Source organism: Kogia breviceps, chromosome 4, assembly GCF_026419965.1.
Source record: "Kogia breviceps isolate mKogBre1 chromosome 4, mKogBre1 haplotype 1, whole genome shotgun sequence".
Lineage (NCBI taxonomy): Eukaryota > Metazoa > Chordata > Mammalia > Artiodactyla > Physeteridae > Kogia > Kogia breviceps.
This window is the reverse complement of record NC_081313.1, coordinates 92,191,371-92,215,457: the sequence shown is the minus strand read 5'-3', so window position 1 is coordinate 92,215,457 and position 24,087 is coordinate 92,191,371. Positions and strand designations below refer to the sequence as shown.

The following is a 24,087-nucleotide window of genomic DNA, read 5'->3' as shown; positions in this document are numbered from 1 at the left end:
CACATGGCACTGCCTAGCAACAGAAGGAGCAGGCCAATCTCAACACTGGGTGTAATGAATCACTCACTGACTACTGCTTACAAATGGTGATTTGATGGGAAGTTATTCACATCTGGTTTAATCTGGAACAAGACTTAAGAGGATTCTGCAGACTCAAATTGAGATAAGCAGCAGGTATTTCACCAACAGCCAGGCTCCAGAACAAAGGAGACTATTCCTACTTATTTAGCTGAATATACACCTTTGTTTTAAAACAAAACAAAACATGATTTTGATGGCCTTGTTTTTTATGACATTTTGCTTTGGCTGTGCTCCAACTTCTACTGCTTCAGATATAGTTGATGAGCATAACAAATATAAGAAGGTATATATGACAAATAAACTGGTATAATCATGGTTGAACAAAATCACTTTAGAAGACCTCAGAGAGACAGCCCAATATGCCCTAGACTCTGCATGCTACTAAAAGCTCAGAGTTTTTGAATCAAGGCAGAAAGAGAGGGCACATACGAGCGAGATCTATGTCTGGATCGTCTGTTGTTGGGGTCCGCCTGGTTTTTTTCCTTTTGTCTCCTTAGTACAGCTTCCCACTGAGGCGCCGAATCAACCATATCATTCTCCTGCCGTATTCTGAAAGAAAGACCATTCATCTAAAATTAACATCCACATATGTGGTGCTTTATCAGTTCATCCTCAACATGTTTTTAAAAGTTATTTTGCAATATTACCATAATCACTCAAAGCTAGGAATGTATTAGCCGTATTACTATATCCATAAATAGGTAAGTATATAATATTTATATATAAATAAGTAAACATATATTGGTTATTTTCAGACTTCATCCCCAGCTTAAAATTTCCTAGTAAAAAGACATGTGTCAAAAACAAAACTCATTTAAAACATATTTAGGGGCTTCCCTGGTGGCACAGTGGTTAAGAATCCGCCTGCCAATGCAGGGGACACGGGTTCGAGCCCTGGTCCGGGAAGATCTCACATGCCGCACAGCTACTAAGCCCGTGTGCCACAGCTACTGAACCTGCGCTCTAGAGCCCGTGAGCCACAACTACTGAGCCCACGTGCCACAACTACTGAAGCCCACGCGCCTAGAGCCCGGGCTCCGCAACAAGAGAAGCCATCGCAATGAGAAGCCCGTGCACAGCAATGAAGAGTAGCCCCCCACTTGCCACAACTAGAGAAAGCCTGCGTGCATGCATGAAGACCCAACATAGCCAAAGATAAATAAGTTAAAAAATAAAACATATTTAGGTTTCGACTAAAGAAACAGTGGTGTCTGCTATGCAATCTTAAATCATGAAACAAAATCATTTTATACAAATATACTAAGTAAAACAGCAATGAATAGTTTTCCTTTGAAATGCTCTTAAAAATTCACAAATTGTCCAAGTTTTCATGCACAATAAGTGCCAGATACAATTTCCATTTTTTTAAGACACGAAGCTACAAATAAAAAAAGTTAAATATGGTGGCATAATGCCTCAGCAACTGAGTAGGCACAGAACATTCTGGTTATGCTGCTTGCATGTTTAAGAGGGAATGAGGGCTGAGCACTCAGCACTCAGCGTGGCCAGGGGCCCTGCAGGGAATGTAAAATGAGGGAAAGGGAAACTGGGGGGAGGGGGTACTGGGGGCACAGGCACTTGCCATGTAAGAGCACGGGACAATGTTACTTAATCCTCTCAGTTTTTAAAAGATAATCCACAAATCTGGATGTTTTAAAAATGAACTCTTCTATTTTTTAAGTAATGGCAACCAATTATGAATGTGAAATACTGTATGGACCTGGCAAAACCCATCCATGGACCACACAGCCTGCAGAAGTTTCGGACTCTTGATGCATCAAGTCTTTCTAAAAACAAGGGTGAGGTGTTACAGGGGAGAGAGGGAACCAAGTACTTAATTAAAGCAAGTGCTTAATTAATATGTAAATAATGTCTGGAATGCACTGCAATGATGCTGTGAAGCCATGAGTATTTCTTGCAAAAATCAAACACCTGTTATTTGAATCTTTAACTTTGAATTTATGTACGTTCTTGAGGAAGCTGCTCCAGGGTGTTTCTTTCACGGTGCTGCTCCCGGGGCGTGGGAGAGCAGCATGGAATTGCACGGTAATCATCCCAGTACTGTGACTGCATGACCATAACTGCTTCGAAACAGAAATGAAAAGAATAGACAAGTCCAGAGTCATTTCCCTCACTGAACAGATGTCTTTCCGCTGCCCTGTTACAGCACTTAGTACAGACTGTGGGGTGGCTATCTGGATTTGCTTATAATGCAAACCAGTAGACGAGTGACATATATTCATCTCACTTATACTTAAACAGAGACAATGGAAAGCAAATTCCAGTTTAAAAAAAAAAGTAGCTTATGAGGAAGAAGCTATTTAAATCTCTCTAGATTAAAGAGGAATTGTGTTAATTAAAAATTATCTGTAACACACTTCAAGTCTTTGAACTGTATATATTTCCTCACTAAAGCTTTCATTCCTAATAGGCTACTATTTGAATATTAACAGGATACAGTCATGGTATTTTTTACAAATTCAAGAACATAGTTCCCTCTTCTAATGACATGTGCAGAGGAAATGAAAACTGAACATATGAATTTGAATATTAGAAACATCTGAAGAAAAATATGAGAAGGTATACGACAAGGTCATAATTATTAATCACTCTTTGAAGCAAACACTCTCATTTGAAAATTCCATGTGCGCATACACACACACATGTATGTATATGTATTTTCATAGCCAGAACCTACACCTCCGAGCCATTCCATGTATCATGTGACAGCCAGGGAGCGACCCACCAGACCTGCTGAGGGGGAACTGTCCTGGACCCTCCCAGGACTGAGGGATCCAAAGTTAGGAAGAGACAGTGGGAAGGCGTCAGGCTGGCAAGGAGCTGTCTTCCCTCCCACAGGAACCCACACCTTGCATTGCCCGGGGTAGACATAACACCAGGTCCTGGCAACTCCTAAGCCTGGAGTCTTTTAGACTACAGCTTCCATTCTGAGCTAAATTGCTGCACAGTTCGTGGACAGGACAAAATTTCACTCATTTTTTTAAAAATCAGCATCCTTAAATATTTTTGAGAGGTCAAGCCTACCAGCAAGGGTGAAACCGGACTGAGGCAAACATACTTTTCCTAGAGAAACATTCCTTAGACAGTTCAAAGAAAGCACAAGAAGTATATGCTCATTCTTCTATTGTGGAATTTAGCTGGCTACTTTCATACTGAGGCTTTACTCTGATAACAAAAATCAAAACTCCTGAGACAAGAGCACACATATTTCTTGTACCTTACTAGTAACAAGAACTAAATCAGAAAGAATTTCAGATGATGGCATGTACCTTTAACTTTTATTTTCCTAATCAAAAAGTTGAAAGTGAGGGCAATGAAACCATGTCAGTTAATATCCTTGGGACTCACATGTTCCAGAGACAGTTGCCCTCTACTGAGGATACTCTTTCATAAATATTCTAACAAGGTACATTAAAAATGTAAGGCTCATTGGAGAGTCATAACAGAAGCACATTCTCCTGAGTAACGGATAGTGTGGCTGCCTTAGTCTGTAATGAAGTTTGAAATTACACCCTTACAAAAGGCCTCTGGTTAATGGTACCTCATTACAAGAATGAAAGTGTCATTTCTTCCATCATTGAACTGCTCCAGAAAATACAGATGCTACATGGAAAGGAAAACTCCTAGCCCTAAAGGCAAGAATATTGTAACACTGAGTCCTTATGAGGCAGGAGTTAACTATTTTGTTTATGCATGAGTAACTAAAGAAATCTTTAATTGTAAAAGACATATCCTATCATGATTCTACCTTATAAGTCTCATTTCTCCTTAGGTGTAGCAAACACAAAGTGCTGGTTTTTGCTCCTTTCCTGCTACATTTTAATTTTAATGTGGGGATTTACATTATGAAGAATAAAAACACTGTAAGCATTATATCAATATAGTACCTTTTAAAAAGTCAAAATGTCTTACATGACAGTCAGTCATCAAAGTCTTAAGGGGGGAAAGGAGTCCATTGAAATTTTCACTGGGGATGTATTCATTTTCAAATATTATATTTAAAGTTGAACCTCAAAAAATGCTGTTTCTTTCCTGTAGCCATTAAGGCAATAACTCTACATGCATCACATTTTGTCTATTTCCTCACGTACAACCAAGGAGAGTTAGCAACTGGGCTAAGAAGCCTTACAGTGAGAAGGTTTTTGCTTTTTAATCGAGGTACGAGGGAGAGCGTCGCTCTAGAATAGAGCGTTCTCCAATAATGTTTCAGAATAAGAGAATTCTGATACATTTCCTCCATGTCTCACCAAACTTCAACACCCTAATTTTTCAGGCTATCCGTGCAATTTAGATTTTAACTGCATTTGACAATTAAAGTTTGCAAAAGGTTTGGAAGATGAAACGTCATATAATCGTTTGATAACAATAATGAAGATAATGACTGTTCCTAGTCTCTTCTTTCCTATCTTCCCAATTATAGTTCTGCCTCTTCTGCAAAATTCTTCACAGTACCAAATGAATTCCTATACAAATCCCCGCGGGTTTTACTTCATCCTCTACCTTTACCCGGGCAGTTTTGTTCTTAATAGGACCTTCCTTTATACCAGTTCTTAATTTCATTTCTCATTCACTGAGATAAAGACCATGTGTAATACTGAACTTGAGAAATCTTACAGAGCAAGTGTATAATGACGCTTCCAGGTGATAAGAGCAATACCCATCGCTCCTGAGTTCAGCCTCGTGCCAGCTCTGTCATTGTCTGACTCAGAGACCCTGGGCAAAACGCTTAACCTTCTTTGGTAGGTCTGTTTCTTCATCTACTGAATTATTGTGAAGATCCTTTCCAGCTTTAAAATTATGGTTCTCTATTCGTGCTTTATTTATAAGCCAGTCAGACACGGTTAAAAAAAAAAAAAACAACACAACTCTCCACTCCTCAGCAATAGCACAACTTCCCAGACAATTGTTTCATACAACCACTCTATCGCTAATATTAAATCTGCAGTTCCCAGCTGACTGTGGACTTGTGTTTCTCATCCACTGCTCTCATTTTTGGATCACATGCTATAAACCAGTCTTCTTTTTTTTTCAGCAGTTTTTCTTCCCTTGGGAAATTTATGTTGGTTCCAGGCATCTGTCGACATACTCCCTGAAGACCAGCAAGCAAAAAATTCATTTGCTTTTCCCACCTTCCCCCACCATCAATAAATTATACTTATTTGCTCTTAAAGGTGCTTCTACCTCTTCCACTTACTCCTTATGCTCTCCCTGCTAAAATGGGCTGTGTTTGGTGCCATCTCCCTCCCCAAACTCTCCTTCTGTTTTCATGATGTTCAACCTGCTCTGCTTTTAGTCATCTGACAGCATTCCTCATTTGCTGCAGCTCCGCACTTCCACAGTCATCTCTGTCAACTTGGATTATGCTCTGGAATCCCTAAATCATCCACATCAAATGTCTAAATCTTAATACAACTTATTAAAGTGGAAATCAGAACCCTGTGCCATCTGTACCATGGTGAACATCATTTCCATTAGCTGTGCACGAACTCCGCAATTTTTACCTGGTTTGCAGCCAGCCCCGACACTCCAATCAGGGACAGGGACCAGGCAGGAGGGAATGCTTGCAAGGAAACAGTTACCTATTTTCAGGCCATGTGGAAGAAACGTCCCTTGATTTAAGTTTGCCATCATCCAAACCACATTTTTTTCCCTAGGGCGGAGGGACAGGAAAGCTTTGCTTTGTGTTATCACTCTAACAACAACAAAACCCTGCCAAAGCCGTGATCTAGATCTCCCCGGCTCAAATGTATTGTCCCTGTTAGCTGCAGTGCCACAGAGGATGGTTTCTTTCTTTTTCCAGAAAAATAATATAAAAGACCCGTGGAACACATTTTAAATACTTCAAACCATCTTAATCCATTATTCAGATACAGATTCTAAAAGATGTCTAAAAAGCAGGAGGAAACTCTAACAACGTTTGTGGCAGAACAAATTCATGTTAGAAATACTGATTTCTTTATTGTTAAAGGGAGCTGGGCCCCACTTTGCAGATCCAACAGGACTTCAGATAACACTGAGCAGCGCTGAACATTCTCATCAATCAAATAGTACCTGCCCATGCAGGGAGGGCCCTCTGTGCTTTTCAAAGTGCATCCATTATCTTAGATCTTTATAAACCCTGTGAGGTAGGCGGGGCAGGTATTATCCCACTTTGCATGTGTGAAAATTAAAACTCAGAGGGTAAAGGAACCAGCTCCTAGGCACAGAGATCTTCAAAGCATCTTCAGAAGTCATAACGCACGGTCCCTCATTCTTTGTTCTGAGTTCTATTTCACCCACACACGCACACACGTGTGCACACACATCACCTCGTGTACATAACTCATGTGATTATGATGCAAACATCCCAAAATTAACTTTAGGAAAGGCCCAAATGGTCCCCTGTTGCCAATTTATTCTAGTCCAGCTTTTACCCCCAGCTTCTCTCATTTCTCTTACCCTTTTAATCCTTACCAGGCTCTAGAGTTACTTCCACTTTTATGCTTATGCAAAAGACACCAGACTAGTTCTCTGCCTCACTGCCCACTTCCTCCAAATCTCCCACTTCAAATCCTAAAAGCCTAGCAACACATCAAAGCTAATGACTGAGTAATCCACAGATCCTCCCTGGTGAATGCCCAAAGGAGTGCTGATTTTCATCAACAGCACAAAGGATATTTTGCAGACCAGTTTCTCTGAACATGAAGGATATTTTACTAAGCTCAAGGCATTTTCAGGGAAAGCTGGTTTATGAAAGGCTTCACTCCGATAGGTCTACCTCTTAGGTCCTCCTTCAACATACACTGTGGGCAAGTCCTGAGCATGGCCCAGGGGCTCAAACCCATAAAGACGAGCTGACTGACCCTTCTGATCTGAGGTGCAAGATTCAAACTTCTAACTAGTAAAACATAATGCAATCTAATATTCACATTAACTTCATGCTGCTTTGTACTTGGTAGATTTCCAATTTGATTAATTTAATTCAACCGATTTTTTCACAAATCGGTATAACAAAGTAAGTAATCTGAAAAGAAATTTGCAGCCTTTTAGTTTTCAATCCTACCAGTGCACTGAATCCTACCAATTCCATTTCCCAATATCAATCTATCTCTCACTATTTAGATCATAATGACCACTTCATAACTTTTTGGAGGTCAGACACCCCCTTACGAATCTGATTAAATCTACAGATTATCACCAGAAAATTGTATACTTAGAAACACAAAGAATGTTACATACAATTTCTTGGGGTTATGAGACCCCTAAAACCTACCCATCAATCAGAGGGTAAGAATGCCTGGTCTGAAAATACAAATGTGTAAAGTTAGGGAAGATGGGGAAACGGAAGACAAGGTTAAAGAAAAGTGGAAAAGGCTGGAAAGAGGGTGTAGGAGAGGTGGGGACAGCCAAAGAAAGAGGCAGTGACTCCAAAATTAGATATTAAACTGTCCGGCTCCCTCGGCCAAAGTGTTATCACCTCTCAGATTTCATTTGGTCTTTGCAGTAACTCATTCAAGAAAGCAGACCAGGTAGTATGTACTCCATTTTAGGGATGAGAAAGCTAAGTTTAAATTTGTTAAATGAGCTGCCCAAGGGCAAACAGCAGAACATGGCAGAACCAAAACCCTGACCCACACCCTTGGGGTTTTTTTGACACATCACTGGCTCCTAAAGAGACACAGAAGTCAGAGAAGACAGGAAAGAAAGAGCGAGAAAGAAGCTAAGGAAAGAAAAAAAAGGGAACTGGGCGAGGAAAAATAATGTGATATAGTAAAAAGGGAGGCAAGAGAAGAGAAATTAAGATGAGCGTGTAAGTAGAGACACTGAGGGGAAAATAAGGACTTTCTGTCATCTGAGATGTTATCACAAGAAACTGTGCTCCAACTTCCAGGTATTATACAAAGGGAGGAAAAATCTATTTTCTCAAATCTTAAAATCTAGAGAACTGTAGGTACCCATGCAGATTATGAAAACAGTAAGGAAACAACAACTGAAGTGAAAGGGGATTAAGAAAGACATAAACAATTCCCCAAACAAAGGAGGCTCGAAGCCTCTGGTGTTGCCGGAAACTTCTGTGGAATGAAACCCTGCAGTTACTGCACAGCCCTCACCCATCTGGCCTCATTAGCTCTAGACCCAAAACTGACAGAGGGGGTGCTTATCTACAGTTATATTTTTCTAAAACTGAATCTAAACAACAATCCTTGTTTCTGATACTAGCCTTCCAGAGTCCATGTGGATTATGATTTTTTTTTTTTTTCATGGTTGTTAAAAGCCATAGCTACTGCTTTGGATACAGTTGATCTGTGAACATTGTCTTGTTAACTTGTGTTTCTCTGAACACAAAATCTGAGATATTGACGTTGTCATCCATGGGAACAGCAAGGCAGCTTAAAATCTAATGGGTAGACACTGTGGAAAAAACAGTATTTACACAGAATTGTCTCAAACCTAATAGGAGAGACCTTCCTTCTGTTAAACAAACAAACAAAAACAAAGACAAAAAAACAGCAAGAAAGAGTAGCATAGGGAAGAGCATCCCAAAGACCACACACAGCCTCCAGAAAAGTCTCTCTGGAACTCTGTCCAGAGTTCCACTGGACACATCATGGGCTTCAAAACAGTGCTTGAAAAGCAAATGGGGCTTCCCTGGTGGCGCAGTGGTTGAGGGCCCGCCTGCCGATGCAGGGGACGCGGGTTCGTGCCCCGGTCCGGGAGGATCCCACATGCCGCGGAGCGGCTGGGCCCGTGAGCCGTGGCCGCTGAGCCTGTGCGTCCGGAGCCTGTGCTCCACAACGGGAGAGGCCACGACAGTGAGAGGCCCGTGTACCGCAAAAAAAAAAAAAAAAAAAAAAAAGAAAAGCAAATGTGCACAGTCTTTGTCCCTCTGCCTCAGGTCACAGTTCCCCTGGGGAGACAGGAAAGCGGGGTGTGTTGGGTGCAGGCTCTGGTTTCCAAAGTAAGGAAGCATCCAGGGCTGAATTTAGAGACCTTGTGAGCAGGAAGTAGAACATCAGCATGTTCAAGATCCCCTTTGCCCCATTCTAGGGTTACCAGAGTCCTTTAATAAAAGCACAAAAGACGCTGGTGAGAGTTTGGCTGGGTCACGCTCCCAACCAAAATAAGGAAGGACAACTGAGGTTGAAGAGATTCATTCTCTCCCCCAAAGCAGAAAGTCAGACATCATTTGACAAACCCTTCATTATAGACACAAGACATACTGTGTCTGTAATGGGACCATCAGCAGGGCCACAGTATAAATACTCAGATCCTTGTAACCCGAGGTGGAATGACTGGGTTCCGGCAAAATTTTAAAGGCTAATAATGGGACGGAGGGGTTAGCGGCAGCATTGCGTAATGGGTACGTGGCACCCAGGGCCAGTGTAATGTGTTGCACCATCTTTCTCTGCACACTGTACCTACACCAGGATTTTGAGGAGTGGATATTGGAACTGCAAGACATGTTTCTTCCTGTGCCCACTTTTTGTTATGCCCCTGAGAGCTAGAGTCCAGACCTCATCTTCTACAGACACAGGCAACTTGTATAACCCTAGGGCAATATCTCTGCAGGTAAAATAAATGATTTAGAAAACCTTTGTGTCAGTGTGTTTTGAAAGCAATTTCTCATTAATAGCCTTACAAAGTACATTTGCATTTAAACATTCAGAACCACCATCATTCTAAAATACAGTACAAAGAAAGCCAGTCTAAAAAATTGTTCATGAAATTGAGGTGGGAGGAGAAATTGGGGTAGAGGGAGAAAACACCTAGAAGGAATATTGAAGGCAGTGCCCCTAGATCAGTAATGAGATATTTAGGAACTTGTTGGCAACCTTTAAATAGTGTTTCATTTTAATAGCAAATGTCACCGTGAGCACTTTTGGCCTGAAAAGACACTGTTTTTAAATAGGCTACCTTCTGAGAAGTTGAGAATAGAGCACCTGTGAGCTCAACTTAGAATACACCAAGCAAAACAGAAATATATTTATTAAGATACTGGCTTGATCAGCAAGTACAAATGGGGGAGGGAGGCTGTTTTGTTTGTTTGTTTTGCTTTGTTTTGTGTTGTCTGTGCAGAAATACTGAATTTTAGAGCAGGAAGAGGGTACCTGAGGGAGAGCTATCCTCCACACTTGGCTTTTTATAGATAAAGAAACTGAAATCATTTCCTTGAGAAAGGTGTCCTTACACACTGAGATCTCACCTCTATATAGTGTGATGCCAGCCCCTAAGAAGTCTCCACATGGAAAGCTTCCTAAGAAAATGGCCCACTCTTATAATGCTATCTGGGCTGTTATTACACAGGCTTTGTAGTTAGAGAGGGAGGCCAATTCAACGCAGGACAGGAGCTCTGAGCACTAAAGGACCTTGGAGATTATCTTATCCAACTGCCTCCTTTTACAGAGGAGAAAAAGACGGCCCAGAAAAATAAAGCAACCAAGCAAGACTCCACGTCAGGTGAGAACCGGTTTCCCAACAGTGGCCGTAGGGACATCCTTGGGGCCAGATATTTCTTTGTTGTAGAGTGCTGTCCTGTGCATTGGAGGATGTTTAGCAGAACACATACAGAGTCTCCTTGTTCTTTCTAATGGTTATTCCTTTGAGTTTATCTATCTTATTTTACTTTACCTACCGCTGGCCATATAGCTTCCTCCTGAGTTTTTACTATTACAAGCAGTGCTGTAAAAAAATATGCTTATCTTCGGATATGTGTGCAAATATATCTGTAGGACAGATCCCTGAAAACAACACCTACCAGCTATGCTTGTCTTGGTTCCCTCATCTGATGATTTCCGGGGACCATTATAACTCTATGAATCTTAGCTCTCTTCATAGAGCATCCTGTTCCAGCAATCTAGCCAGCAGCAATCCCCGCCCCACCCCCCAATTGTGACATCCAAAAGTATCCCAAAACATTGCCAAATGTCCTCAGGGAACACAGGGAAAGACAAAACTGTCCCCATTTGAGAACCACTGGGTTGGAAACTGGCATAACCAGGAGCCAAATCCCTCACCTCGCCAACCTGGTGCTCTTTCATTACATGATTACTTGTTTTCAAATAAGTATTTCAGAACTAGGAAGAACTGATTAGTGCATTAAGCCATCACTGACATTGATTACATGTCAAATCATATTATTAACCAGCTCTTAAGAATAAGTCTTAAAGATATGAACTAATTGCATTTACCCATCTAACTGTGTGCGCCTGGCACGCGTATAAACACGTATTTGCATGTACACATACATAAGGCTGAAACTATGCAACTATGAGTGTCTCGTTTTTTGGCTGGGCAAAGGATGATGATGATGTCATGTTAAAAGACACTTCAGGGAGAAATCGTTCTACAAATGGTAAAATTTCTTACCACCCTTAAACAAATTCACACGTGTTGTACCTAAATATAGGTCACCATATTTTTATTAACAAGAAGGAACCTCATGTCAAATTGTTTAATCATCTTATTGTAAAGATAAGAAACTCAGTCCAAAGAGCTGAGGTTTCCTAAAACAGTGCTTTCAAATCATGCCAGATTCCTTCTTAAACACAGATGAGAAAAATCAGGCATAGAAATTCATAGGACACACAGCTTCTATGACCAGTGGTAGCCTCTGATTTCAGAGTTCCCGTTAACCACGACCTTCCAATATTACCTGTTTCTCTTTTTCCGGTGTTCTCTATTAGAATTTTCTGATTCACTACCACTGCTTGTGTTACAGCGTGAGCGCGACCTGAAAACAAAATAAGAGCAAAAGGAAAAAAAAAAAAAAAAACCCACATTTATGACAAATGAAGAATTTCAGAAAGGTTCATGTTGGTTCTTTAGAATTAATTTTGCAGTAAAATTACTAATCTAAACATAAGTAGCTGTCATAGCCCTCTCCCAGTCAGAGTTTCTCAGTTCAGCCAGGCATCTGAATGTCTACAGAAATGAGAGCAGATGAAAGCAAATGTCACCATGCTCCCTGAAGGGACCACAGAAACAAATACTTCCAACAGAACTCTGACGTGGAAAAGCTAAAAGCCCCTGGGGTGGACTAAATATGGACACAAAGTCCTGTCAAACCCCTACCTTCATGGAGAAAGGGAGAGTTTATTTCCCCTCCCCTTGAATTTGTGCTGGTCCCGTGACTGATTTTTACCAACAGAAGAAGGTGTAAGGGATACTCTGCCAGTTCCAGGACAGTCTCTTAACAGGGCTGGTAGCTTCTGCTTCCTTCCAGCCACCTAAGTTAGGCAGGTGCAGAGACCACAGACAGAGAGAGGTCCTAGGTTTCCAGCCATTCTGCCAGGGACTAGCTAGACTAGTTAACAAACTGTTCAATCAACAGAATCACACAAGATATATATAGTTGTTGTTATGTTCAACCACCAAGTTTTGGGTGGTTTTATTTTTTTTTATTTTATTTTATTTTATTTTTTTATTTTATTTATTTTTTTTTTTTGCGGTATGCGGGCCTCTCACTGTTGTGGCCTCTCCCGTTGCGGAGCACAGGCTCCGGACGCGCAGGCCTAGCGGCCATGGCTCACGGGCTTAGTTGCTCCGCGGCATGTGGGATCTTTCCGGACCAGGGCACGAACCCGTGTCTCCTGCATCGGCAGGCGGATTCTCAACCACTGCGCCACCAGGGAAGCCCCTGGGTGGTTTTAATGTAGCAAGAGATAACCGGGGGAATTCCCTGGCAGTCCAGTGGTCGAGACTCCACGCTTCCACTGCAGGGGGCACGGGCTTGATCCCCGGTCAGGGAACTAAGATCCTGCATGCCACCACACGGTGTGGCCAGAAAAAAAAAAAAAAAAAAAAAGAGAGATAACTGAGACAGCTCCTCTAAGACAAAAGGAGCAGAAAAAAGAAAAAAAGAGAAATTCCTAAGGATGTTAAGGAAGGAAGACTGAGAACGAGTTGAAGCCAAAATTGATATTTCAAAGTTAAAAAAAAAAATTACAATACTCTTAAAGCAGCCACTAATAAAACAAAACATTTCCCCCACTCCTGCCTCAGGTCTGGGCTGTGCTAATCTGCTAAGCCCCCTCCCTCTCCCTTGACCCTCCTTCCAATTTGTTTTCTTTACCTCCTCCTCTGCTTTAGATCTGAGTCCTCACCACTGTTATGGGCTTTCCTATGGAAAACAAACAAACGAAGACATTAAGGAGAATAGAAAATTATCAATTGGCTAAGGAAAGCATACCAAAAGGAGTTTCACTTCAGTTAACGTACACCCCTTACATAGTCATCCATTCACCAGACACGTCAGTCACACATATATGCTCAGCCCTACAACTGGTCCCAGCAACATAATACCAACTGGCCTCAAGAAGCCAGCAATCTAGCAGGGGCTACAAACAGACCATAAATAACTATGTACAACATGTCTGGTAAGTTCCATTCATCCAATGAAGGGGTTCATCTGTAGTTCCTAGGTCTGCAGGTGAAACCGAGTGCTAACCTAATTAGGCCCACCAAACCTAACCTGCCTCACATGCTTATTTTTTTTTTTTTGTGGGGGCGGGGGGAGTGGGCTGCATTGGATCTTTGTTGCTGCACACAGACTTTCTCTAGTTGCAGCAAGCGGGGGCTACTCTTCATTGCAGCGCAGTGGCTTCTCTTGTTGTGGAGCACGGGCTCTAGGAGCACAGGTTTCAGTAGTTGTGGCACACGGGCTCAGTAGTTGTGGCTCGCAGGCTCTAGAGCGCAGGCTCAGTAGTTGTTGCGCACGGGCTTAGCTGCTCCGCAGCATGTGGGATCTTCCCGGACCAGGGATCGAACTCGTGTCCCCTGCATTGGCAGGTGGATTCTTAGCCACTGCGCCACCAGGGAAGTGCTTTCAATTGATTTTAAACTAGATGCCCGCAGCTTCCTTATACATAACACCTCTGACATATGGGTCAAAATAGTAATGGTTGCTTAAGTTGTTTTTCAGGAACTTGGAATTAGTTCTTGCCCAGTTCAGACTGGCTGAAACCACTCACCATTCAACTGGGGCTGCGTGAGTGTCCGATGGATGACCGTCTGATGTCAGAGGGCCAAAACCTCCACGCTCAGAACATGTTAACTCCACCATTTTTTGAATATGTGTCCTATGAAGAGCCATGAAGCTCAACTACATTTGCACAGACCACCAATTACCTCCCTCTTCTTACCTCCAGTCACCTCTCCCCACACCTCAGACCACCCTGCCTCTTTACCCCATGAATAGTCCTAAGCCCTATCTTCAGGGAGGCAGATTTGAGATTTGTTCTCCCTTCACCTTGCTTGGCTGTCTCGTGAATAAACTGTTTCTCTGAAGCAACCTCGGCATCTCAGCATTTGGTTTGCTGCAAAGTTGGGCAAACAAACCCAGTTCAGTAACACAATCAACCAAGCCAAGTTCTGCCATAATCTGACATCAGCTCTCACTCAAATGCCCTTTCCAACACCCTGGCCTCCACGTCCCTTGTCATCTTCTCTAAAGACCTCTTCACTACAAGTCAGCAACCCCATCATGGTCACACTTCGGACTTTATCATCTGTAACCACCTGCAAACACTCTGCTCTCTGACTGAAATTTCCTCTCCTTCCTGAATACCACTTCCTATTTACCTTCAAACAGCTTCGATGGGGCACTCTGGTTAAATATGCAGGCTGTGTAGTCCTGAATGTGAATCCCATCCCATCCATTTTTAAGTTGTGTGATTTAAACAAATTACTTCTCTACTGAGCCTCATTTTTAAAAGTACTTCCCACACAGGGTTGTTATGAGGATAAAATGAATTAATATATTTAAAATGCACAGAGTAGGACCCGGCCCACTGTAAGCACTCAATAAATGCTGGCTATTATTAGTATTACAATTATTGATTATTCAGTGACTTCCGTTCTATCTTTCTTTGACCTCAGTAGTACCATCTGTCTATAATAGACCTTGCAACTTTCCATCAGCTCCTCACCTTTTTCCATTCCTTCCCTGACTCAGCTCAGATTTCCATCATCTCAATAACATGTATTCCAGTACTTGAAACTTCCTCCAACTCTGTTTTTTGTTCAGTTTTTTTGGCAAAACCCCAAGTATGGGTGAATCCAACTCTCCAGGTTCTCTGAGCCAGCCGGCAAAAGCTGGCCAAGCAGTGCTGGATGAAGTTACATAAAAGGGCATATTAGCTACGCTACAAATCCATTTGCATAACCTCAAGTAGGTCTACAACATGACCCAGCAATCCTACCACCTTTCTCTGATCTAAGTACTCTCAGTTTCTATAAAGCAGTTTCAAACTCTTTTCACCTCACAACCCTCTGACCCACAGTACTACTGCTTCAGCAGATGACTTTGTGTTCTCCTTCCAAAGTGAAAAGCAGCCAGCCATCAGATGGGAACTCTTTCCTCTTCCTGTTACCAAAAATAAAACTGACCAACATCTCCTTCTCTTATTTACGGAACTGTCCTTATAATAAAGGTCAGTCCCTTCACCTGTGCTGTGTGGGTCCCATCACCTCTTATCTACTCAGTGACTGTCATTAACTACCCTCCTATTGGTCACAACTTGTCCTCATAGCAAATTCTTTTACCAGCTTTTCAACATTCTCAAGTCTCTCCTATTTAGACATACACACACCTACTTTGACTCCACATCACCCATGATTTCCTGCCCAGTCTCTCCTCTCTCCTTCAAAGCCACACTTCTTGAGAGAGGTACCTATGCCCTTTGGTCTCCATTTCCTTACCCTTTGTTATACGTGCCTTTGCACTCCAGTCAGGGCAGACGTGGCTCTTTAATGCCACATTCATGACTTTCATTCTCCCATTTTCCTAACATAATTATATCAAATAACATAACATTGATATGTAAACACAATTATATAAGTATTGTTCACAGATGATCTAAACAGTGTTTCAGGAACACAATTCCATTCTTGTATGGGTTTAAGTTTTTCTTAGCGATAACTGCCTAGTTTTCTACATACCTATCAGCTACTTAGTTTTTTTCCTTGTGCTTCTCACTGACTCTTCATCGCAACTCTGAGAAAACTGCAAAGCTCCTCCTGAGATGCACGGATACTCAGATAATCTGCAAGTTCCATTTACATCCCTCCTGGAGCCCTCTACCCTCCTGCTCATATCTGAACAGCCTGCTGTCTAGTACTGCTGCACAAATGTCACTTTGATTAACTCTCTTCACCATGAACCAGGGAATTCCTTTTGCTTCTGTTTGATGGTTCCCATATTTCCAGGTCTCATGGCCTCTTGTCTTGGTTTCGGTGGAACTTCCAGTTGTTGACAGAGAAAACTGCGTGGCAGGTACATTATTTTTTTGTTGTTTTGAGAGCTGAAATTTCTGACAATGTCTTTATTCTACACATATAATTATGGTTTATCTGGGCACAGAATCCTAAATTGAAAATAATCTTCCTTCAGCATTTTGAAGGCAATGCCTCATTATCTTCTTTCCCTGCATTTGCTGTTAAGCAGCCCAATGCCACGATTCTGATTTGTCACCATTTGTGCATGGACTTTCTTTTCTCTCCCATTTTCCTCCCCGACACCAAGTTTTAAAAAATCTTTCTTAATCTATAATGTTTTGAAATTTAATGATCTTGGTATGGATCTAATTTTTCAATCTAGTATGACAAATACTCAGTGGCTTCTCTCTATAGAGTTAAATCATTCCATTCTGGGATATTTTCTTGTGCTATTTCTTTTTTTTTTTTTGTATTTACTATTTCTTTAATAGTTTCTTCTCCAGAGATATGGGAACATATGTATATGTATAACTGATTCAGTTTGTTGTAAAGGAAAAACTAACACACTATTGTAAAACAATTATACTCCAATAAAGATGTTAAAAAAAAAAAAGTTTCTTCTCCTGCAATTTTTGTCTTTTTTCCCTTAGAAATTTTATTAGTCAAATGATTGATATCCAGGTTTGATCATTTTTAATCCTTATTTCCACAGATTTGTTTTGTTTTGTTTTGCTTCTACTTTGGGAAAGATTCCCTTAACTTTATCTTCCAAACCTTCTATTAATTATGTAAAACTCTACCCCATGAATTTAAAATCTGAAAACTGTTATGCACTCTTTCCTTTCAATACCACAGTTTTTACTTTTCTAAAGATAATAAACTTTTTTAGAAATTTTTCTTTGTTTCTTATATTGTCTCTATTTCCTGTGAGTTCCCACACATGCACTCCTAATTGTTGGTTCACTCTCTGTCTTTCCAAAGAGATGCTGTCCTCAAGTGCCAGGTGATTATGGCTCTCTCTGTACTTAAGCATTAGGCACCAAAAAGATTGGAACCCTCTGGATGGTGCAGTGCATGTTAACTGATGGCCTCATTGCAACGTGGAGCTAAGTAAAGTGGGTAGTCTCAACCATTTCATTGGAGGATCCTTTGAAAGCTGCTATCTGTAGGCCTTTTCCCTAGTATCTGTCTATATCCTACAGTGAGAGTTTCTAATCTCATGCCTAGGAGATATAAGCCTGGCTTCTAGCAGTCTGGTAATGAAGAGAGACAGAAGCTAGTTAGTAACCAGATTTTTCACTCTCTTGATTTTTCACATGGACACAATTTCTCTAACTCTTTTACAAATTAATCCTCTTCAACTAAAGCAAATAAATGCTAAAGTTTCTCACAGCTCTATCACTGGCTTTGTCTTTGCATTCTATCCATACTGTCTATCTAGACAGCCTCAGTTCTATTTCATATTTCAACTAACACCTACGAGAAATCTATATTTCAGTCAAGATGGCTAATCTAGCTCCTGACTTATATCCAACAATCCATGTAAATCCCACACGTGGACTTCTCAAAGGTACCACAAATTCAACTTATCAACAACCAAACTCAGAGCTATCCTTTTTGAGCCTGTAATGTCCAGGTGGTTCTTATTTCAGTGCATCATACCTCAATCCATGAAATTGCACAAGCCCAGACTCATTCTTGACATCTGTCATTCCTTCATCCCTCATTTTGGTCCTTCTAGTCTCACTGCTTTTACCTCCTACAGGGTCTCAAAACCATTCACTTCCTTATATCTCCACATCACCACCTTGGCGAAAGCTCCCATTCTCTCTTGCCAGGACTCATATGCTGCCTGGTCTATTTCCCCTACTACCTTCTTCCACCTTTTCTCCACAGGACAGTAAGGATCATCTTTACCCAATACAAATGCAACTGTGGTATCACCCCCTTAGAAAAACCACTGGTCTAATGACCAAAATCCTCAACGAAGTCCAGGTGTCCTTTGAGATCTGGCCTCATCTCTCTCTCTGGGCTCATTTCCAACACATTTCTATTCACTCAGGGCTTGAGCAACACTGGCTTTTCAGCCTTTTTACGAATGCTCCCCACTCTGTTCCATCCCAAGGCCCCTGAATATGTTGTCCCTGTTCCTGGAATGATCTTTCCTCTCCTTGCCTGCTCTGGTCTCAGCACCCAGCTCAAGAATCCAACCTCAGGGAACACTTCCCAGACCTCCTTGACTCAAGGACTCAGTAAAACTTCCCCTATTGGTGCTGGTTACACAAGTGTTTGGTTTGTTAAAATTTATCAAGCTGTTATACCTGTGATATATGTACTTTTCTGGAGACATGTTAGGTTACAATAACAAGTTCTTATAAATCCCTCTAAGCACCCTATTAACTCCCCACTCAAGGACATAGAAAAGTTATAACTGCATAGGCATTTGTGTGATTCGTGTATTTCTTCCCCAAATTGTAAGCTCCCAAAGGGCAGGGACTTTCTCTAGTGCTGTTTAACACAGTGCCTGGCATAAAGTAGGCACTAATTACATTTCTGAGTGTGAAAATGGATAGGGGTGAAAATAACTTGTACTGGCCAGGAAGTATGCTAGCCTTCTTCTTCTAGAACAGGACTGCTTAAACAAGCAGGCTTCAGGGTCTCCATGAACCTTGAAAAAGTCTATGAAAATTTTATGTGTATTTAATTAAGTACTTTTTCCTCCTCTGGAATGAATCCAACATTTCATCAGATTCTCAGAGTTTTATCACCCAAAGAGGTTAAGGATCAGTGTTCTAGACTCAGCCAGAATTTGATAGATTTATCCATTTAATGACAAACAACTGGCAAAATAAGAAATTTTGATATGTTTTGCAAAACATGTTATCCTGGCCATGCACTGCAAAATAGAATTTTCTATTATTAAATTTAAATCCTTGAGATTTCTCCATGCTGGTGACAAATCTCGGTTTTAAATGTCAGAGTTTATCCAGCTATGCAGGGATTTGTGCCCAAGGGCAAGGTAAATATGTGTGAAGATAAAACAAGACTGAGAAGGACAGGGCAATTATAGGGCATTTAGAGTGGAAAGAAACAAAGAATGAGCTCTAGCTCTTTATAGCAACATGCAGCAATGTCTAGTCTCCTCAAAACACACATGCCCAATAAGAGACCTTTCAACTACCACACAGAACCAGACAGAGGCCCTGATGCTCAGACAAAAAGACTCTCTATAAAATCAAAAGCCTTTCCTCTGGATGGTGCCAATGAAAGGATCCTCTGTCCACGCACCACAATTACTTCTCTGTATTTCACAGGAAGCCAGCAGAAAACGTATCTCAGTATAAAAGTCATTAAGTCTGGATTTGGGAATATGTGTGCTCCCGACTATTTCAAGCAATTAGTTCAGCGAAAACATGTAAATTTTGATAAATAATGTAAAAACTTGATAAATTCATTTTCAAGCATATTAAAATAAAAATGACCATCTGCTCAATGTGTGTAATTATTTTATTCAGGGAATGCTGAAAAAGTACACTAATAATTTAGGATGAAAAACTATATAAACCTATCTATTTAACAATCAAACAGTGCCAAATTCTTAATATATTTAGCAGTTCCCACTATCCACATCCTCTCAACACATATATACACACAAATACACCTTAAAGTGTTTCCCAGTGACGTTGCCTTGGTTTTAAGTGTTGTCCAAGATAAACCAATTGTTGGCAGGGAAGGAGGGCAGAAAATCTATTCCTCTGCCTTAAGTGATGACTCATTATCCCTGCCTTTTTCAGATGGACAGACCTGGATCCACTTCTAGACTGGAACAGTTACCCACAAGGAACAGCTACCATTTTCTCCCCAAGCCTGTTTTCTCATCTGTAAAAGTGAGATAATAATGCTGGGCCAGAGATTTTTCCATCGGTTCTCAGTCCCATATGGACCCACCGTTAATCTCCCCTGTATTGCCAAGACTGGAGGCCTTAATATCACATCTCCCTGGATTCCTTTGCCACTTAGGCACTCAGGAGAGATTTGAAGGCAAGAGGAAAGGGCAAATGATTTTGCTTCCGGCAGCACCCGTGGCACCCACTGTTGCACTCCTTACAACTGGGGGTTCCACAGTGTTAGCTATGGCGGTGGTACCTCTAGCAGTGGCAGCAAGAGTCACTCCTACAGTGGCGGAGCCCCCGGCAGGGCCAGCAGCAAGTACAGGCACCCGAGGGCCAGCTGAAAGGCGGAAGCAGCCCTGACTCTCTGGGTGACACCCCCGTCTCTCCTCTTACTCCTGGCCGCACAGTGTCCAGGTCGCAGACATGCACCACTCTCTGCCTTTTGCTCCTTCAGTCCTGCTCACATTTGTGTACCAATCCCTGCATTAATCCCTCTCTGCTGGAATGGCCTAGTGACTGAATGATACATATGCCAATTTCCATAGGGGTATCATAAGGATTAAATAACACATGGCAAGTAATCTGCTCAGTACTTGGAACATGGTAAATGCCAGCTATTGGACCTGGTTTGAGAAAGCTGGGGAAGAAGACTCTGGGAAACTGGCAGAAATAGAAGACATCAAACAGGGATGGACCAGCAAGTGAGTAGGAACAAGGGCAGAGAAAAGAGAAGGGCTTCTGCTTTCTAAATCTACAGTGTATACAAAAAGAACTTTGACAGTTATCTGAAAACATGACCTGAACTTCTCATAATTATAAGTCACTTATAAAATACCATTTATGTAGGTACCCAAAGTAAAACACAGTCCCCATCAGGTAGAAATGAAATGAGTTTCTCTGGTAAGTGATTTCTAGGTCTTCCTCTCTTGGACCTGTCATATTACCCAGGCTGCTTTGCAGAGACAGTCCAAAACTGCTAGATATGAATTTTTTTAAATTAAGTACACACACGCAAGTATAATCACACAAACAATGTGACCTGCTGGGTAAAATGTAACAGGATTCATTTCCTCTGTTCTTTGAAAGGGGTTTTACTCAAGTTTAAGCAACAATATCAGTCCTGAGAGCAAAGCACTCAGTCTCAACTAAGACATTTCTCTCTAAACATAATCCTATCTTCTCAGATCAAAGCACTTAAATCTTTTATATATTAATATGTATCATTAATACAATATATATTATATATACTACATATTATATATACTATATAATATCTATTCTCAAAATACATTATATACATTTTTTAAAATTTAGTCTTAACTACAATACAGAAAGCAAGTTCCCATCAGTATTTTATGAAATTATTCTCTGAAACTCTGGCTGTTTAAGAGAAATGCTTCAGGACCCCTAGCTTATTTTATCTCAATTAAAAACAAAGCATAAACATATATCCTTATTGTGAAGCAATTATACTCTAATAAAGATGTTTAAAAAAAAAACAAACCCCAAAACATAAGCTTTCTGTTACCATGGGTAGACAAACAATCATGATACTATGAGGGTAACCTGTGATTAAAATGTGGCTGGGATCCAGAGCTTCTGTAGGGAATTTAAAACCAAGGGTCGTTCAGCTTACCTCCTCCTGGTGGGCTGTACAGAGTCATGGTCGCTCCCACACGAGGGGTTTCGGCGGCGCGCGTAGGGGAACTTGGGAGATTTCGTGCGGTCGTTCGGGGAGTTGTAGAGTCCACTGGAGTGAAAGAGGAAAGGTCAATGATGTCCGCAGAGGGCCTGGAGGGGCAACACCCTAACCTGGATCTAGGGAAGTGTTCATGACTGCACACTTGTTACTTCCAGGGGAAAACTGGATCATGGGCACATGGTTCTCTTTGCTGACAAGATTTCTTGAAAGAGAAGTAAACAAATCATAAAAATCTTCATTTGGCAGGAACAGGTTTGCCTCACTGGCCTTCAACAGTAAGAAATCAACACACACAAATGGTGGCAATAACAACAACAATCTGTACTTATGATGAACCTATGACATGCCAGGTGCTGCCTGAGCTGAGGGCTTTATATTTGTTCTCTCAGCTTTTCTCCAGATCAACCCTAATCACCAAAGTACAATTATTAGGCCTATTTAACAGAAAAGAAAACAGAAATACGGAATGTTTAATTAAGCAGCCAAGTAAAGTAGCTAGGAAAGAGGCAGAGCTAGAATCTGAACCACTGTGTGGTCAGACCTGGAACCACTGTAACTATATGGCCAGTAAGTTTTGATGCAGGTCTGTTCCTGGTATGGTAGTTGTGAACAAAAGAAACTAAAATTTCTATATTTCTAGGAATAAAGGTCTACTAGAAGCACTATTCATGAGCTATAGTTTTCAACTCAAGTTTTTATAAGAACTACGAAATTGGGAAAATTACCACTAATATGTCATTTTGCATATTTGAATGACCACCAAGCCATCTTAATGCCCTTTCAGGCAGTTTCTTAGTATATACAAATTTTCCTTTCTGTCTTTCCAGAAGAAAGTTTCATGTTAGGACACATCCTGTTGACCTCTACTTCAGAAGTTCTCGGTCACACAGATTTAGGAATCTGACTGACTTGAACACAGTCAGTCATCACCAGCCACAAAGCAGTTGGATTCCATTATTTAACAAGCTGCAATTGCTAAGCCCTTTTATACAGTTCTCCTTTATAAAAACAATGATTCTCTTTACCTCTGGGGGCCATTTTCTTCCCACGGTGCATGAGATTTGCTTCTTTGAGTAACAGGGCTGTTTTCATTCTTTGCTTTCTTAAAGCTTTAATTAAAAAATAAAAAGAGTGTAGAAAGTAAATTAGCTAGAAAATAAAAGGAAATTAACTCACATACTTATTTCTTCAGTAAAATTATTTAACAAATGTTTTAAAATGTGTTTTTATTTATACCTGTGACTCATTCCAGAAAGAATATAAAGTGGCTACCTTAATTTTAAAAAAATACTTGTTTCCAGCAGTACTTTGGGGGTCTCTTTTCCCCTTCTTTCTTTCTAGTTTTACTTCTTTATGTCAACCAAATGCCAAGTCATCAATTGTTAAGAACCTTTCTAAAGAGTCCACCTGCAGGATAGGAAAAAAGGGCACCAGCAAGCCAAGAAAAGAAGGCTTTTGAGAAAGGAAAGTTGGGTATCTGGGCCCATGAAGCTGTCTCCCTCTTTTCAGCAGTGGTCAGAGACTGCTGGCTTTGGCCTTGGGTCTGAATCTATGCAGGCTGGTCAGCTCTGGGCAGGTTCAGGCTACCCGAACTGAGTTTCTCTGCTCCCAGCTTCTGCCATATTTTGGCTTCATCCTTCCAAATCAGAATGACTTTCAAATGCTATTTCCTGACCTAGTATTATCTTTCTGCCCTAAGAACATAAATATAACTGAGTTGTTATTCAATTCCAACCAATTGTTTTAGAAACACATGGGAGACACGAGGAAAGGATGCATCAGAACTCTTCCGTCACCAGGGAAATAGGGGAGGTGTATCACCTCTCACTTCCCTGGGAGACTCCACTTCAGAAAAAGATCTACTTAACTCTTAATCCACTTTTAACCCTGGCTTTTTGAGGAATCCTCTATTTAATAGTACTGGAATATGGTCATAGCAGAGTTCTTTGTAACAGTCAAGAAAGAAGAGAGAGAAAATAACAAGGTCATTTCAAAAAATGAAAATAAACTTGTACCCTAGCATACTATATTCATATAGGAATATAACATAAGCCTAAAAAAGGCACATAACAGAGCATTAGTAGACAGTAGGTATGTTTTACTTATATATGAGCAATATATTTTTCTTATAAAGGTTACAAAATATTTGGAAGATCAAATTTCTAAAGTAAAACCTTACTTTTGAAATGAGGAAAA

At 40.9% G+C, this 24,087-nt stretch overlaps 1 protein-coding gene across 8 annotated transcripts in view; it reads right to left on the bottom strand.

Moving 5' to 3' along the window:
- The window catches only part of EPB41L4A (erythrocyte membrane protein band 4.1 like 4A), a 268,976-nt gene that overhangs the window by 24,966 nt on the left and 219,923 nt on the right, over positions 1-24,087 (bottom strand). For 5 of the 8 annotated variants that reach the window (XM_059062177.2, XM_067031456.1, XM_067031451.1 and 2 more), the window contains 5 exons: positions 22,917-23,000; positions 21,826-21,939; positions 13,154-13,201; positions 11,735-11,812; positions 511-630 (listed from right to left, as the gene is read on the bottom strand). In XM_059062177.2, coding sequence (XP_058918160.1) covers positions 511-630; positions 11,735-11,812; positions 13,154-13,201; positions 21,826-21,939; positions 22,917-23,000 — 444 coding nt within the window. The remainder of the gene's footprint in view (positions 1-510; positions 631-11,734; positions 11,813-13,153; positions 13,202-21,825; positions 21,940-22,916; positions 23,001-24,087) is intronic. The other 3 variants (XM_067031457.1, XM_067031458.1, XM_067031453.1) reach the window with 1 other exon arrangement.